Source organism: Solanum stenotomum, chromosome 3 (genome assembly GCF_019186545.1).
Source record: "Solanum stenotomum isolate F172 chromosome 3, ASM1918654v1, whole genome shotgun sequence".
NCBI lineage: Eukaryota > Viridiplantae > Streptophyta > Magnoliopsida > Solanales > Solanaceae > Solanum > Solanum stenotomum.
The window spans coordinates 65,602,042-65,618,958 of NC_064284.1; the positions used below are offsets into that span (position 1 = coordinate 65,602,042).

The 16,917-nt window shown below is 29.7% G+C and overlaps 3 protein-coding genes across 3 annotated transcripts in view; 2 read left to right on the top strand and 1 right to left on the bottom strand.

The window, feature by feature from the left end:
- LOC125859587 (TNF receptor-associated factor homolog 1b-like) overlaps positions 1 to 16,917 on the top strand; it is a 170,291-nt gene that overhangs the window by 46,378 nt on the left and 106,996 nt on the right. The gene's annotated exons all lie outside the window — the stretch shown is intronic.
- Positions 4,261 to 5,984, top strand: LOC125859595 (low affinity inorganic phosphate transporter 1-like). Its single transcript, XM_049539376.1, has one exon. It carries the CDS (start codon positions 4,298 to 4,300, stop codon positions 5,873 to 5,875), a length of 1,578 nt encoding a protein of 525 aa, XP_049395333.1. The 5' UTR covers positions 4,261 to 4,297; the 3' UTR covers positions 5,876 to 5,984.
- Positions 8,013 to 9,111, bottom strand: LOC125859601 (ethylene-responsive transcription factor 1B-like). Its single transcript, XM_049539385.1, has one exon. It carries the CDS (start codon positions 9,049 to 9,051, stop codon positions 8,404 to 8,406), a length of 648 nt encoding a protein of 215 aa, XP_049395342.1. The 5' UTR covers positions 9,052 to 9,111; the 3' UTR covers positions 8,013 to 8,403.

The window sequence follows — 16,917 nt, forward strand, 5'->3', positions numbered from 1 at the left end:
CTCACATTTGGACTATATATGCAACTTCTTTTGCACCATACCCTTGAGTAATTATAATTAGCAACAAGACATATAGTTTACTTCTCTGAATAAAGATTACCTGGAAAAATAAAATGAATTAAAACGATGTATTAATTATATTATCTCCAATTATCAATCTCTTTCTTGAAAAATATTTTATAGTTCAATAATCAAAGTCAGAGGCTTGAAGCAATTTTGGTAATTAAATACAATTTGTATAGATATTTGCATTGGCGTGTGCATTTAGATATGGGTTGACAACAATGGAAAGTCACCATTATATTGTTGCAAGTTCATTTTGATATATGAAATTTATGTTTCAAATTTAGTAAGTTTATTTGAGGTAGATTTAGGTATTAAATTGTCTGTTTTACTTATTGAAATTCGGAAAAAGTTTATTCACCTGAACTTCATGTGAAAACGTCTGAAATTTAGCCTAATATATGCCTTGACATCAGGCAAAAATGTCTAAACGTGCCAAATTTGATAGCTGGTTTGGAGGTGAGTTATGCATGTATTAAATTTGTACCACGTTTGGTAGTTGATTATATTAGGAGGTAAGTTATTCATTTATGAAATTAATATGATGTTTAATTTGTAATTTATGCAAAATTATACATAAATTCTCATAATTGATTTTCATATTACTAATATCTGCATAACTCTCTGACCAACTATCAAACTACCTCTCGCATACTGAGGGGTTAAATATTAGATTTTGAAATACAATAAGTATAATCATAATTTATAGGTTTGCATATTTTAGTCAGAAATGTCTGCAATAAAAAGAAGAAAAAAATCTAAAGTTAGTTTTGATCCCAAGACATATCAAAATTCAAGCAAAAACTTCTGAGGTATGTTTTGCATTCACAAAGTCACACTTTAAATGTGAATATCTAAAGTTGGCAAACTTCATATGCAAATGTCTGAAATTACTTTTTACGTGTAGCGGGTAAACTTGTATTTTTTTTTAAACTTAGGGTAAAAATTAAATGACAGCTCTAAAAGCAAGTGTTTATACACTTCGCTCATTGAGCTGACTTTTGATCTAAATGAGTTGAGTCCATAGTCCTTTTTCTTATCATAATATTAGAATCTTGAGTGTTAAGAAGTCTCACATCGATAGAGGGATGAAAATTGGTTTCCTCATATAAACTTGGACAAACCTTCCCTCATGAGATAGCTTTTGGAGTTGAGTTAGGCTCAGGTGTCATATCTTTACGTGATATCAGAGTCGTATTAATTCAGGCCTCACAATTCTATATTCGACCCCATCTTATATTATCCACTGTCTAGATATCTACCCTTGCAGTGTGGATGGGATTGAGTCTCTCATATCGGTTGGCTAGTGGCCTAGTGTGATTAATATGTTGTTTTTTATATAGTCCTGACTTATAATTTTTATTCTTAAGCTAGTTTTTCGGATCAAGTTAAATTTAAGATTCATTTTCTTATCCGTTCAAGAAAAATTGATCACTTTATGTATTTGAAAATGATTTAATTGTAATTTTCATGTTTTGATTTTAATGATATGTTTTTATAGCCATGTAAATATAATGGCATGTTAATAGAATAAGTTTTAAAAGTATTTTTCTCAGGGCACTAGCAATTTTGGGTTTTTTTAAAAAATTTGGTGTCCGATATCCACATTGAAATCAGACTAATACAAATTTGCATTGAATAGGGCCTATACAAGGGTACGTAGTACTTCCTACCAAGAAATTTTCCTTAAGCAAAATTCAAAATCAAAGACCTTTGATTAAGAAAAACGAAATCTCATCAATTACACCACATCCGATAAATATGCCGCTAGCAATTAATTTGCCTCTATTATTGTGAGATATTTTCTCACATAACATAATTAGTCAAATATCACTCTCCACATGCAAATGGAAATATTTACAAATTGTTAATTATTCAAATTGCTTCAAGCCTCTGACTTTGATTATTAAGTTATAAAATATCTTTCAAGAAAGTGATTGATAATTGGAAATAAGATAAAATAATTCCTTTTTTTTTTCATGGTATAATAATCTTTGATCAAAGAAGTAAACGATGCATTATTGATAATGTACGTTAAGTACTTATTAAGGCCATGGTCCAATTGGAAAGCAACTATACAAAATAAATATCAAAAGTATATGAATATTAAGACACAAATATTGATGAGATATGATGGATCATAGAGAAATGAAAAAGAAATTAAAATGATCTCATTAAAAAATGTGATGGAGTGGATGAGTTTCGATCCATATCAATATGGAGAAAGCAAACAACCATTTTTTCGGCTGCTAATTTAGTTTTTGTCAGCGTTTCAAAATCACGTAGTGTTTATCAATCTTTTAATGTGAAATATGAGATCTTAATAAATAAAAAAACCCTAGTTATAATACAAAATCTCAAAAAAAAAACTTATACTTTGAAGTCTATGAATCGTTCTTGGTATTTGAACTAGTGAAGGTTTTAATTCCATAAATCATTACATTCATATAGTTTGAAATCATACTTAGATTATGAAAATTTAAACATTATAAATCATTTCTAGAGTTAGAATTGATAAAAGAATGCACACCATAAATCACTTGGAGTTTCAAACTCGAGAAAAATTTTATACTTAATTATAAAAAATTTAACTCCGCCAATTATTTTTGAAATTTGAATCGCTAAAGGTTTCAACTCCACGAATCGCTCATCGAGTTTAAACCTCAAACAAATTTTCAAACTCTAACATATATATTTGTTGGTGTTCCGCTGCTTGACATAGTTTCAAACTCCAGTACAATATGCAAGAGTTGTTCCATATCTAGTAAGGGGTATTTTTGTCGTAATGACTGAAATTAACAAGCTAATTCTATATACCTTCCGCCAGAGGTCTCAAGTTAGAACGCTGAAAATGGAGAAATTCCTATTAGGAAGCCTTTCTTTTTAAATGAGTTACAAAATGCGAATTTGATTTGTCAAAGACATGAGTTTCGAATATCAGATAGTTACACCATAGAAACATATTTTGTTTGTCTTAATTTATGTGACATTATTTGACATGACATAAAAATTACGAAAGAAATGAAGGCTTTTGAAATTTATGGTCTAAACTACTTATTAACCATTTATATGACAATAAATCATTCATTAAGAGTAAATGTATTATTCTTTTTGAAACCGACAAAAAAAAAGTGTGACACATAAACTGAAACTGATAAAAGTAATAAACAAAGTGATTTGTTTGGTTGACTTAATATATAATAAGATGGAATATCCCAAATATAGATAATGGTGTGCATTTTAAGCTCTCTTATCATAGACAAATTCAAAGACAACTACTATATGCTAATACTCAAATGAAAAAAATTGCAACGATAGTTATTAATGTCATGCATAACTTAAAATAGTAAGATTGTTGACATGATATAATGGCATATCCCCATATTATTCCGGAGATTATTCTCTCTATGTCTGAAATGGTATTAGTTAATCAAACCTTATAAGTAGTTGCAATTTTCCTAAGTTTAACCCATTAATTTTCCAAAGGTCACAAAAATTAAGTGCACAATCTTCTAAAGAAAAAGAAGAAGAAGGTAACTTAAATGTAGTTTTTTAAGTTAATACATGATTATTTTCTTTTGAATTTTAGCTAGTTCATATAGTAAATGGCATTTCTATTTATGTTACATTATTTCTATATTAGTTTGTTTTAGAAAAAAAAAATACATTTTTATATTTATAAATCGTTTAGCTTTAGACTTTTTGTTTTACCTCTAATCATGAGAAACTTTTATACTCACAAATATTACACGTGTTCAATATCACAAGTTTTGAAAGTCTTTCTTTCCACCTTAAACCTTTTTTTTTTCATTAAATGTGAAGTTTTGATGTCTAAGTAAGTCAAAATTTTACCAAAAAAAAAGGTCAAAACGTTACATAATTATAAAATGCACCATTCGAGAATCAAAGACCTAGATTTACCGCTATAAGATAAATTTCTACCACTAGACCATTGGTGCTTGCTAATTTAACACTATGATTTTATTTTTTATTTCTACTCTTTAATATCTTTTTTCTTTTTGCGAAAAAAAGAACCAAATTGGTCAATTTGGTTAAACTATATATATTTTTTAGAAATATTAAGGCTAAAATTGACTTTTTTTTTGTTTGATTTTGGGTCTTTTCTTAATAGTCATGTTCTTTTTTATGGTTAATTTAATTCCTTTTGATTAATTTTGTGTCTTCAAATGCAGATAATTTTGCACTTTTGGAACAAGAAGCAATTTTAGGCATTATGGCTGTGGAGGATAATAATCTACAAGTGCTTAATGCACTTGATTTGGCCAAAACTCAACTTTACCATTTTACAGCAATTATTATTGCTGGAATGGGATTTTTTACTGATGCTTATGATCTCTTTAGTATTTCTCTTGTCACTAAATTGCTTGGCCGTTTATACTACACCAAACCGGATCTTTTGAAACCCGGAACACTCCCTCCGGTCGTCTCAGCCTCCGTCACGGGTGTCGCCCTTGTTGGCACCCTAGCCGGCCAGCTGTTCTTCGGCTGGCTAGGCGACAAAATGGGACGAAAAAAGGTCTATGGTATGACTTTGGTTCTCATGGTTGTGTGTTCCGTTGCTTCAGGGCTCTCCTTAGGTAATACCCCTAAGGGTGTTATGACCACACTATGTTTTTTTAGGTTTTGGCTTGGATTTGGCATTGGTGGCGATTACCCTTTATCCGCCACGATCATGTCTGAATACGCTAACAAAAAGACACGTGGTGCATTCATAGCAGCGGTTTTCGCTATGCAAGGGTTTGGAATTTTGTTCAGTGGGATAGTTGCACTTATCACAGCAGCTGGATTCGATCACGCGTATAAGGCCCCCACTTTCGCAGAAAATGCTGCTCTATCCACTGTGCCACAAGCCGATTACATTTGGCGTATAATTCTCATGTTTGGATCGTTGCCAGCTGCCCTCACTTACTACTGGCGCATGAAAATGCCCGAAACAGCCCGTTACACGGCTCTAGTCGCGAAAGACGCGAAAAGAGCCGCACAGGACATGGGGAGGGTACTACAAGTTGAAATTGAAAGCGAGGAAGCAAAAATAGAACAAATTTCTAGGGATGAAAGTAATCAATTCGGTCTGTTTTCATGGGAATTCGTTAGACGCCATGGATTGCACCTATTCGGAACGTGTTCCACATGGTTTTTATTAGATATTGCTTTCTACAGTCAGAATTTGTTCCAGAAAGACGTGTTCTCCGCTGTTGGATGGATCCCTAAAGCCCCAACAATGAATGCTGTTCAGGAAGTTTACAAAATTGCCAGAGCGCAAACATTAATTGCGCTCTGCAGCACGGTGCCAGGTTACTGGTTCACCGTGGCGTTTATTGACATTATTGGAAGGTTCGCGATCCAATTGATGGGATTCTTCTTCATGACTGTGTTTATGTTTGCGATCGCCATCCCTTACCATCATTGGACATTGGAGGCCAACCGTATTGGATTCATTGTAATGTACTCTCTTACATTTTTCTTTGCGAATTTTGGGCCTAACGCGACTACATTTGTGGTCCCGGCTGAGATTTTCCCAGCCAGGCTTCGGTCAACATGTCATGGGATTTCAGCAGCTGCAGGTAAGGCTGGGGCTATAGTGGGAGCGTATGGATTCCTATACGCTGCCCAAAGTAAAGATCCAATGAAAACAGATGCAGGATATCCAGCGGGTATTGGAATAAAGAACTCACTTATTGTTCTAGGGTGTATCAATGCTCTAGGAATGCTTTGTACATTCTGTGTGCCAGAGTCAAAAGGAAAATCTCTAGAGGAAGCATCACAAGAAACTATATCTGGAGAAGCATGAGCTCATCAATTGCTTGGAAAAATCACTTGTATTTTTTTTTTCTTTCTTTTTTATGTTTTTGTTGGTTTAATTTCATTTTTCTTTGTATTGTGTAAGCTTGTTTGTTGTTATTTTTTTGTGACCAAGTGTGTTATTGTAACTATTTCACTTCATTGTGAAATGAAAAATGGTTTTGCTATTTACTTATATTAAATAAATCTGTTTGTAATTGAGTGATATTGACTTGACCTTTCGGTTTTTCTTTTATTTTTCCTAAATTTTGTCGACTTATAGGGTTTATTAGTAAAGTACGTAGAACTGAAAATATCAACAATATACACTAGTAGACGGAAAAAAAAATAAAACTAATCAGTTATTTACAAGTAGTTGCTTCAATCTTTAATTTTTACTGATCGGTCTAAAATAATTGATTCAATATAAGCTCAAACTATCTTATTAGACATACCTGATACATCCATATCATATATATTGATTTTGTTTGTACTTTACGCATCTTATCATCACTAAGAGTTTCCTATAATATATTGAGAAAAATACAATTATATACATGTATTTTTGCTACCAGATACACTAAAAAGGGGATAGAGATGAGCGAGATTTTAGGGAGGGAGATTGTCATGTATCCTAGATACATGCGATTATACTAGATACACACTGAATACAAGTATCTGGAGTGATTTGCATATATGGGATACCAGATACATAGGAGAGTGACAAACAAGATCGGAGGAAGGCGGGCGAGATTTGTCTATGTATCCAAGGTATATACGAATCCACTTGAATATAGTGTAGCTAGAACAAATTACACTCAATTTTGATCTCTTGTATCTAGAGATACATGTATTTGGATGCACTAAAATATGGTAAAATTTGTAATATTATAAACTAAAATGTATCTAATAATTAGCTCCTAAACTAATGGAATTTCTATAAGTTCCCTAAATATAACTCCACAATTTATTACTGGGAAAATTGTATGAAATAGCAAACTATTAATTCAAATTAAATATTATAACCATAGTTTATTTTAATTGTAATTTGCAGCAAGCATCCCCTTTTTTTGCAATCTGATTCGGTATACAATTAGCCATTTTCGGTATATAATTAGCCATTTTATACATTTCGATATAAAAATGTATAAAATCTGTTTATGTTTGTATAAAGCGAGAGAAAAGTGTGTATACAAATACAAATACATATATACACTAATAATTATACATATACAGATCTTATTATACAAATTATAATGTATAAATGAATTTATACAAAACTGAACAATTTGTATAAATTGGATGTTTGTAGCGAATTATACAAATCAAAAACTTCATAGTAAACATAAAATTTGTTGTGGAACGCAATTATGCAAACTATAGTTATACATATAAATATGATTTTTATGTTTTCTATATGTGAAAGTTGTTCATTATATTTCTTAAATCGTCAGGCCCACATGATATACAATGGCCCATTAACTCACGAGATTTGGGCTTGGACCAAGTTTAAGAAACACAGGTCCGTGGACTTATTCTTGAGGTGAAATCTCTTCCAATTTATTTGTGGGCCTAATGACTTGGACCAAAAATAATTAATTTAGATTTACGTCATATAGTTCCACTAAGGTGTAAACCACGTTTTCTTGGCCGTGGCCGGCCTTCTTTGGAAAAATATCTGGAATTCAGAATTCATTTGTCCAACTAATTTGAATTTATATCTAACAGATCTATTAATTAAGGAGTAAAACACTTCTTATTAAGAAATATTTTATTTCCAAGGCTTGAAGGTTAAAATCAAAATCAAAACTTTTGGTTAAAGATAAAAGGTACAAGTCATAGTTGTTAATAATTAATTAAGAGCAAATGAAAAGTTTGAAGTCAAATTATTTTGGATCAAGGAAATAGTATATATTTATGATCAAAAGGCGTGATAGAATGATAAATATTAATTTATATATCCTTAAATAGAAATATTGAGTTTAAGATCCAAGAATGAAGTCTACTTTCTTAAAAATGCTAAAATCACCATAATTGACTTTTAATTTTATAATATTAAATTAGTCGAATCAATAAATTCAAATGATTAAAAAAAGTGTTTTTCCAATACCTTAATCACAGTGAAGTTATTGACAATAACATGCCATCATCACTAAAGATCTTCACAAAAAGGAAAATCTACAAACTGGTCTCCAATTAAAGTAGGGTAGAGATTGATGTAAAAAAAAAAAAAGTTGGATGGACCTGTGATTTATCAAGCACTAAAAGTTACATTAGTATAGTACTATTTATTTTTGTTTTTCATCCCATGTACACCTACTTCCTTTGGGACGTCAATTAATATGGATTTCTATCATCATTTTAAATGGATTTTGGTCTAACTCATAAGGAAAGACGATTGCTCAAGTCATATAAGGAGTTCAGGGTTCTCACACTTCACTGATGCATGTGAGATTCATATTTCATTGATCTGTCGCATGAAACTTTTTGTTCTCATGGCTCGAACTCAAAATCTCTGATTAAAAAAGGAAAGAGATCTTATTCATCCCACCACGACTCTCGGCAATCATCATTACTAGTACTTTTATGATCACTTGAACTCAAAAGTTGTTCCAAATAATCAACACCCAAATCTTCAAACACTACTATATTAACATTATAATTACTCTCATCTTTTACAACTTCCCTACTGATTTTATTTTTCTTGTTCAATTTCCCCTTCCTCATAGAATGTCTCTTCTTAAGAGACACAATAGGTGAACAACCTTCTTCAACATGAAATTTCATTTCATGTAGAGATTCAATAACTCTTTCAACTGAAAAATTCAAGATTGCACTTGTACCCCTCATTGAAAAAGCAGCTTGATCATATGCCAAAGCAGCATCTTCAGCACTATCAAATGTCCCTAACCATACCCTAATTCCATTTCTAGTTGAATCCCTAATCTCCGCCGCGAATTTTCCCCATGGCCGACGCCTAACACCTCTATAATTCTTTTCCTTTGATGAAGGTGTTGACTCGGCCACGGGAGTACTATTTGTTACTGTGGTGATAGTGTCTGAGTCAGCTTGTGCGAGAAGGCCATAGAGAAACATCTCGTCCGAGTCATTTATGTTAAATGGGAGGGAAGAGGTGTTGAAATTGAGATTGTATAGAAAATTAGAAGAAGAAGAAGAAGAATTCATTGTGTTCTCTCTTGTTTGTTTTTTTTTTCAAGAAAGATTTGAAAAGAAGTATAGGTGACTTCCTTGTTTTAGTAGTAGTCTATTATGGGGAGAAGTTGTTGAGGCTTGATCCTCTTTTTATATCCATATAAGTAGGATGGACCCACAAAGAAAATCTACATTGGTTATAAATTTGAAAATTTTATACTATCAAATCAAGTAACACTCAATAAAAAATTGAATTGTAATTAGAATAGGATATATTATCTACTATAATAAAAAAAATTTGATATAATAGCGAAAAGTTTCTTCACACTTTTTGTGTATATATCTTAAAGATGAAATAACAAATTATATCGTATTATCGATTTTAATTTACTTATTTCAATTAAAATATGAAAGTAAAATAATTTTCATTTAATTTCGTCAATTTTGACTAAGAATTCAAATATAAGTTAAAACCCTTTCCTAAGTATTTGGTGTGTTATTAGTATCACAAGAAAGTAATAAAATAAAATGAAAAATTTATAAGTGAGAAAAAGAACAAAAAAAAAAGAGTGACCAAGGAGGATGTTTTGGAATTATTTTATGGCTTCTTGTGATTAATTTTAGAGATAATTAAAATAATATGCCAAAAAGGACACGTGGTCTAATATCAAGGCGGCCAGGTCAAACAAGTCTTGAATGATGACTGCAAAACAGGAAGTTTTATTGACTATTCCTATTATTCTTTTGAAATTCAACTTCTAGATCAATATTTTAAAATATTTATCAAATATCTTAATCAGAAGTCTCGAATTTGAATTATACAAATGAAATTATTTTCGATCCAAAGTATTTTATCTCCAACGTCGTAGATTTTTTTAGTGAATCAAAATTAGTATGTCGGGCCTATAAAATAGATATCGAACATTAGACGAAAAAACAAAAACAAAATTTAAAAAAAAAAAAAAATTTAAGTTCTATCCCTACTCTAGGGAATTTTGAATGTTTCCCAAACTTAAGCCACCACATCGTGTTGTTTGAAAACTTGGGAGTTTAAAAAAAAAAAAAAACTAAATTAACTAGAATCTTAATATTTCAATAGAAGGAAGAATTTGGTTTGACGAAATTAAAATTTTTGTTAAGGGTATTCAATACTTAATATATTAATATGACAATATATATGACCATTCTTAATTAGAAATTTTGAGTTTAACTCTTGAATTTGAAAAAAAAAATGGATAGTAGTGTTTCGCCTTTTCAATAACCTTGCATACTCATCAAATTTGAGTTGCGTGTTTTATCTCAATTTGATTTTAGTGATACAATTTCTGGTCCTGAGGAAACAAATCACTTTAGGAGAGATTCATGTGAATCAGTTTAATTAAAGATAATCATAATTGCTACTTCACAGTTCACATTAATATTTTTCTGGCATTTCATAGGAATAGCCTTTAAGCTTTTTAAATATATACCACAACAAATCCAGAGTAATTTTACGAATATACATATCTAAAAAATATAAAATATATGTAATTTTATTCCTATCTTATAAGATAAATATTATTTTTAATCTACTCTCGACAATTCTCCTTCTTTGTTCGAGCTTGAGACCAACCATATAAGTAAAGCTCATATAAACAAAAATATACATATCCTGTTGGGTTATTTATATATTATATCTAAAAGTAGTATCAAAGAATAAAAAGGGAATTTGTAGATCTAGTAAAGGATTCATTAACCTTAAGAAAAAAGGGCTATTTGTCATGAAAATGATTTATATTTAAATTGTCCAAATACAGACCCCCTTTGAAAATCAACAAAAAATGAGTATTATAAGAATTCAGATACCTTTTGATAAAACTTGTCGGTAATCGATCGATATTTGCATTAAATTAATAAATTAATATATAATGCATGTTTATATATAAATTTCTTGAATTTTACTTAGTTATCGATAAATGATAATTATATATATTACTATGTTTTTAAAATTATTAATTATAATAAGTTAATATAATTATTTTCAACAAAAACATTGAGTTGGATTTTTTTTTTATCTCAAACTCCACATTAAATGAATATTGCACCTTGATGCTGACCTCTCGATCTAAGCAAGCTCAAATTAGGCCATGTTAAAAAAAAATATTAACTCGATACACTAAACTTTTGTTACGATGATGTGTGGGAAAAATTTAAACCACATTAAATGTATTGTATAATATCAAATTAAAGTAAGTAGTTTTATTATATTTATAATGTATTGTATAATATCAAATTAAAGTAAGTAGTTTTATTATATTTATATGTCTTTACAAAACTACGCACAAAATTAATTTTAAAAAATTGAGTAATTCCCTTCTAATTTAGTCGAGCGCCGCTTTCGTATTGGTTCTTTCTTTGGTTGTATAATCAGTTGCTCTCCCGGCCGTATATTAATTTAAATTTGTATCATATAAGACTTATTTATAAAGATAATTTCCCTCTCAAAACAAGCGTTGATGAATTTTTGTGAAGCTCCATGACATGGACTATGGTAAAGAGAAAATATTAGATGTAAGGCAATAAATTAAGTTTACTTCACGTACGATTTGGAGGGCAGGAGGTATACCGATCCTATTAAATTAAGTTTATCGTGTACATAATTAGAAGTTGTTATTTCGCTCTAGGCTTTAAATTTGAGACTTTAAAAAAAAAATTTGAAAAGTTCTTTATTTTTTTATATAATGAATTTAATATAAAGAAGGGAAAAGGTTCAAATATGTAATCGAACTTTCAGAAAAGACTCATTTATGCCATCCGTTTAAAATTTGGCTCATCTATGCCATTGTTGTTAAAGAAAAGGCTCATCTATGCCCTTTTTTAACTACGGATTTGCAAAACTATTATTTATACCCCAAACAACGTTTAACACTTTTCAATTGGAGTTTTTGGATCTATATACTCTTTTTTGCTTCTTCTTTCTTAACAATACAAAGAACATAAATATCTTTCAAATTTTCAACATCTTCAATTCTTCACGAACTCATCTAAAATTTAAATTCTGAATTTGAGTTATATTAATTCTTTGCTTTCAAATTGGAATAAACACATGGAAAAAATCCAAAATCTCCAACTAGTACTGATTAGTAGTTATCACGAACACAAATACGATATAAAATATTCCAAGCATACACATATGGGCAGCATAATTAGGCAGTTTTCTAGAAAAAAATGATTATAGGTACAAATGTATGTACATTTACTTTTTAATTAAAAATTGACTATATATACAAATGTATTTACATGTACTTTATAAAAAAACAATAATTTAAAGGAGTATTTTGAAGTAATGATAAAGTTAAGTTCGAGCCGTTAAAGTAATCATTAATATTATTCGTATTAGGATAGAATATTTATATCATGTAGCCCTTACTCAAACCCTATTAACGTAGTGTATTTTGTATTCATGTTACCCCTTTATTGATCGATAACCTAGAATAAAGAGTTATAATTAAAGAAGGAAAATGACATAAAGCTTTGGAAAAATATACAATTGAACGCCGTCATATAATGATAACACATTAAGACCAACAAATAAAATATAAATATAAAAATATAAAAATACAAATTTCCAATAGGCATGATAATGATGATGAATAAAATGCTAACTAGTTAGGTAGATTAAGATGTAACACATTCATGGTACACAGTCTCTTTTATGTCTTTTTTCCAAATTTGTTTAGGAAACTATTAACTTTCCCTTTCAAGCAGCAAATTGTAGTTAACTTTTAATTAATTCAATTAATTAGTTAGGTTTTAGGAATCAGTAGGGTAATTATCCTATTAGAAATTAAATGTATTTGCTCTGTGCATATTCGATACTTAGAGTAATTTTTACTTAATAATTTTGATCCTTATGATATATGACTCAACATATTTATCCTTCTATTAATTTAAATATATGATATTGTCTCTTAATGGATATTAGGGAGAATAGCATTTTTGGTACTTCAATTATTGATAAACTCTAATTTTGATCCTTATGATATATGACTCAACATATTTATCCTTCGATTAATTTAAATATATGATATTGTCCCTTATGTAACTAAAAATAAAATACGTTAAATTTGAACTATTTTTAAAAGTATATTACTTTCAATTATGGAGTAACAACTAACTAGACAAGTTTTGAATTTTTCATAGGTAATTAAACAGTAAAATAGTTAAGAATTTGAATGTGAATATCATAAGCATAAAGATATCAAACGTTTATATTTCAAGTAATTTATCAATAATTGAGGGACTAAGAATGCTATATGGGTACAAACAAAGAAAGAATTCTTCTAATATTGCGGCTATTCTTTCAGAATCTCATCCTGAGACCTATCCTCAACAAAGAAACACTTGATTGCACGATTGGTCCTTCAAATGAGCTAGTCTTTAATTTTTGTAATTAAAAAACAGATTTATTCCTAGTCTGACGTAAGTTCTTTAAGAGTTGACTATAACTTGTCATACTACGATGCAAAAAATATAAATTTATGCCTCCGCAAAGAAAAAATGGTCATCTTCACAAATAAAAATGAAATATCAACACAAAATATGGGCAAAAGTGCAAATGACCCACAAAAAAAGGCAATTGGGCCCCTAATTCAAGTCTTTATGTTTGTGGCAAATCCTCTCATATGGGCCGGCCTTTTCTTTCGCAATTGGGCCTCTTATCTAAGGCGCGAATTTCACTATATATGGGCCATTAACATGCAATGGCCCATGTTACAAATTCCCCTTTTTCCGGTCATCATTTAGATTTTGTCCTTATTTTGCTCAGATGCTTCATTATTTTACAAATAAAATATTAGATTGTTTGTGTCTAACATTTGAATAACTTGCAAAATCTTAGACCATGATCTATTTGATAAAAAAAAATACTTAAACTATGGTCTAAAAGATTCCTAATCTATTTTCTTTTTGAAAAAAAGTTATTTACTAAATAGGTATCAAAAAAGAATAACAAGTGAAAATATATCAATATTATTATTCACTCCTCTCATCTCACGTATGCATCTCTATTTAAAATGTTGAGGTCCAAAAAAATTTGTGTGTAAAGTCGCAATAAATATGGAATTAGTTTTTGATCATGACACAAGGGTTGCATGCAACAAATTACTAGATGAGCTCCAGTAGCGGACCCAAGATTATTATTAAGGGGTGTCAATAGTTATAGTATATGAGGCTAGTATGACTAGAACACACAACTTTAAAAAACTTTCACAACACTTTAACCACTAGACTAAACATTTAACTTATGTCAAGAGGTGTCAATGCTTACATATATATTTACTAAACCAAAATTTGACCTCTATATATAATGTATTTTTCCGACGAAGGGGTGTAGCTTGACACCCCTCAGGGCAAAGGTGGGTATGCCCCTGATGAGCCGATTACTTATATTTATCTTACGCGAACGTCCATCTAAAGTATAATGAAAGTCGCCAATCTAGGTCATGGGGCTTCCTAATTATCACATTTTAGATTGTAACAATATTTTCAAATCTATCTTTTCTTCTTTCTTTTTTTAACTATCACAATCGACAAAATATCATTACATAAATTAAAACGGATAATATAATATTCATCACTTTATATCCACAATATTCCCTCGTGCTTTTATTCTCCATGTTTGTAGAAGAAAGAGAAAGAATAGGAATTTCATCTTAATGAGGTATACCACTAACGTTAGCAAAGGAAATTTCATGACAAATTAAAGAGAGAAAAATCACGTGTCGACGGTCAATAGCATGCGGGGCGGGCCTTTAGTATTTACGATATAAAAAAAAATAAAAAGTCATTAAAATTGCAATAATTAATTATCTACTTGTGGCATCCACATTCTGCTGACGAGAACTAAACAAAATCAATTATATTTTAAATTCCTTACACTTTATTTTATGTAATGTTATTTGATTGGACACAATATGTGTTTGTTCTTAATAGATGAGGTGTTTTGTCTGGTTAATTAATTTTATCAACAAATTAAAAGTAGGGAAGGGTTCTCCATAGGCCCCTTTCTCGATCTGGCTTTCCCTTTAAGTGACAAGGAAGGTGAAATAAGCATATAGTATAAGAGTTGTTCCATCATTAATAAGCTTCCTCTTATTCATTTTATAAGGTGGTGTTGCAGATCAACAGTCCATCTGAAGGACAGAAAAGTTCCTCCTCTCGTGACTCCTTGTATAGATATTCGAGGAAATAGCTCTCAACCTGCTAATTACAACTATGCAAAAGTATCCCCTTATAGTCAGCTTCTTAGAGGTAGTACGATTTTTAATGCCACATAAGTTTAAGGCTATAACAAAGTTTGTTGATTTCCTTAAATATTATAAGCAACACATGTACAATGTATTCAACGAGTTATAGTCTTGACCTACATGATCGGGTATACTTTTTCAAATTTCATCGTAATGGAACTAAATCATTGCAATTATTGATCTTCATTGAAATTTTTCTAGTAAATGTGAGTCGTCAATTAAGTCATATTGATTACATGCCTTTTATACAAGCCGACCACATGTTGCCCCAACCGAAAAGAAAAAAAATATTTATATTGATTATAAATCATATCGATCATTAGGATAAAATATAAAATTTATAGATAAATTATATTTTTAAAAAATATATTACTATTATTTATAACAATTTTGTTTTTAAAAAAACATAAATTAAACAAATAGAATCGAAACTTCCAATCTCAAAAATGCCTTGGAAGTATCTAATAAAATTAGTGGCCCCCAATCTTTGCATTATTCTATCAACTTCAATTAAACAGAAAATGTGTGGACCAAAAAATTGCATAACTCAATTTTAATTAGCTGGAAATGATTCTGAGAATTATCAAGTTGGTACCAATTAAAAACACTTCTTTTTTCATTGGAAAAGTACCAATTAAAAACACTTTTAAGTAAAAATTCGAAAAATATTTTTAATAAAACACGTGCTAATAGATTTTTGTTATATTCACCGTCTGATCTACGTACCTGTTCTTAATTTTTCAAAATTTATATTTGCATTAAGAAATTTATTTAGTATGCATTATTTCTTTGTTTGGATTAATTTGTCGTAGTTATTATTGGAATAGTTCAAATGATATTTTCTTTAATCATATTTTTTTAAATACCGTCAAATATTTTGAATTATTATATGTTGTGACTTATTGTACGTTTTATATAGTTTTAAAATATTAAATTTTACTTCTGAAAAAAATTGAAGATACCACGTCTAAATTTATGCCAAATATTAGTTTATTTGACTCTCCTTCACATAATCAAGACAAACAAATTAAAATAAAAGAGTACAAATTATTAATTTAAAACTAATCAGTACGTAACCTTAAAAGGGATTAAAAGTCCAAAATAATAAACTTTAAATAATAATCATTAAAAATAGGGCAAATTACAGATATCACATATTTTTAAGGCAAAATTACAATTTATCCCTTAAAAGTTTATAATTATAGAAATCCCTCAAACGGATACAATAGTATAAGCGCTAATACATTAATCTGATGCGCGAGATACATTAATCGTTAAGTAAGATACATTACATTTTATACATGATACACTAATTTGATGCGCGAGATACAATAATATAAGCGTTGATACATTAATCTGATGCGCGAAAATGAGGAATTTTGGAGATTTGTAAAACTTATAGGGAATAGTGATAATAAGTAAACTAAAAGGTGGGATTTCTGTAATTTTTCCTTAAAAATATATATAATCGATCCGAACTCACTCGAACCAATACATAAATACGGTCACTCTAGTACATTTTCTTGAAAATTATAATTATCCCTTAATTATAGTATTATATTCCCTTTATCTTATGAAACTAATAAGTTTTAGCTAAGGAGACAAATGATCT

What these genes read in the sequence shown, in the direction of transcription:
- LOC125859595 (XM_049539376.1), top strand. Translation starts at nt 4,298, where the DNA reads ATGGCTGTGGAGGATAATAATCTACAAGTGCTTAATGCACTTGATTTG.
- LOC125859601 (XM_049539385.1), bottom strand. Translation starts at nt 9,051, where the DNA reads ATGAATTCTTCTTCTTCTTCTTCTAATTTTCTATACAATCTCAATTTC.